Raw genomic sequence first — 1749 nt, forward strand, 5'->3', positions numbered from 1 at the left:
AATTTCTCCTTTTGCACAAAAGGTGTTATAACTTCCAACTAACTTCTCACTATATTAGAAATGATCAAGTATTACAAGTGTTTGTATGACTGAGAGTTATGAACAAGCCCTCTACTGTTTTTAACTTTGATCTTGAAATTTGATTTGGACAATTATATGTCAGTATATAATAAATCAAGAAAGATTATATAATGTTTTCACATGTGCAAAGGATGAGTTATGGGGCCCATAATTGCCTTATTATACAAAGTTAATAAATGATGATGGATTTGAACTTGATCATATAAGAGCATTCTCATCCCACTCGTTATCTCCAAACCAAAAATTACACTAAAACTCATTTTATTTTCTCTCTCCATTTCAATTAAATAATACTTTTTATACCTTTTATCATTACATTTTCTCTTTCCTTCACTCACAACCACTTTCAAAATATATTAAAAAATTAAAGGGGATTAACAGTAACTTTTCAAATATACAGAAAAATCACTACTTTTTCTAAAATATAAAAACTCTTCACTCACAACACCCTAAATCACTATCTAAATTATAAAAACACCACTCACATATTATAATGGGTTGGATGAGAATGCTCTAAGGCCGGCCAACATGACAAGGACACAATCCAAATAATATTATAATAACTTGTACTTTATGCACAAAAACTTGTAATGTTCTCTCGTAATTGATTTCATCATTTCAACATCCATTTTGTCCACCACCCAAATTTCTTAAAAACCCCTCCATCATATTACTTAATTTCAGAAAGGTATTTCCAATTAATTACATATAAATTATATATATATATTCTTTTTTCTTAATAATTCGTTACTATGCTACGACAACAGTTCCTGTCCGTACACTAGTTTTATTATTTGATTTCTTAGCAACTTTCCATCTCCTCTCTTTTGCCTCATCAATCTCTATTTGTTCTTGCCTGCACTCTTGGCTACAAAATGGATTATTCCCCCTAAAACAAACAAAAAATAACAATTAGTTACAACTAAACATGCACACGGTACATGTCCTTTATGCATCAAACTCAAAATTATGATTGTACAACAATATGTGCACAAGGGTTTTGAATCTTTTTTATTGGTTGTCACATGTGAAACTAAAATTTGACAAGGTACAAGTAAGACAGCATGAGATACAACCCATTAATGCATGATATTAATAATATACCTGTACATGTATATATCAGTGTTGTGACCAAGTGGTTTTGAACACAAACTACAAGCTTCAAGAAAGTGGGCACCTGCGTAGGGTAGCATGGTTGCTAAAGTAAGCTAGGTGCGTAGGTTAGAGAGAGTGGTGGAAGGACTTAATGCTGTGGAAATGTGGTTATTTATAGACTTGGAAGTAAAGATCCAGTGTGGTGTGGAACAGGTGCACCTTGTTTAAAAGTAATAGATTTTTGACAGGTGTACAGACTCATCGTTGTAGAAGAGACCGCGATGCAGCTGATTATGAACTCCACAGTTCCAAAAAAGTAGGGCCTAAAGCCATTATTATATATTTTTTTTATATTTTCTTTAATTTAACACAGTTAAACATGTAATAAAACTTGAAATTGATTTAATTTATTAAATCAAATTAATTCAATATAGATATATATTTTTACTTTATATTTATCTTTGATTATATTTCTCTTTAAACAAGACATATGCGAAAAATCCATGTTTAGAGGCGGAGCCGCTAAGAGACACATAAGACAACAAGTATAACTAAAGAAGGTCATCTAAAAGA

The 1749-nt window shown here is 31.0% G+C and overlaps 1 protein-coding gene across 1 annotated transcript; it reads right to left on the bottom strand.

Moving 5' to 3' along the window:
• Window positions 1–727: 727 nt before the first annotated feature.
• Window positions 728–1519, bottom strand: LOC143623439 (FCS-Like Zinc finger 3-like). The gene is made up of 2 exons (XM_077094350.1): window positions 1186–1519; window positions 728–970 (listed from the first exon to the last, which is right to left on the bottom strand). Exons 1-2 carry the CDS (start codon window positions 1272–1274, stop codon window positions 832–834), a joined length of 228 nt encoding a protein of 75 aa, XP_076950465.1. The 5' UTR covers window positions 1275–1519; the 3' UTR covers window positions 728–831.
• Window positions 1520–1749: the final 230 nt, after the last annotated feature.

This window comes from Bidens hawaiensis, unplaced genomic scaffold (assembly GCF_021521415.1).
Source record: "Bidens hawaiensis isolate Kalapana, Puna unplaced genomic scaffold, B.hawaiensis_p1.1 tig00003469_1, whole genome shotgun sequence".
NCBI lineage: Eukaryota > Viridiplantae > Streptophyta > Magnoliopsida > Asterales > Asteraceae > Bidens > Bidens hawaiensis.

Excerpts from the sequence above, each read along its gene's own strand:
- LOC143623439 (XM_077094350.1), bottom strand. The coding sequence starts at position 1,274 with ATGCTACCCTACGCAGGTGCCCACTTTCTTGAAGCTTGTAGTTTGTGT. Across the intron at positions 971-1,185 it reads ACTGATATATACATGTACAG|GGGGAATAATCCATTTTGTA; the intron begins GTATATTATTAA and ends TGTTTGTTTTAG.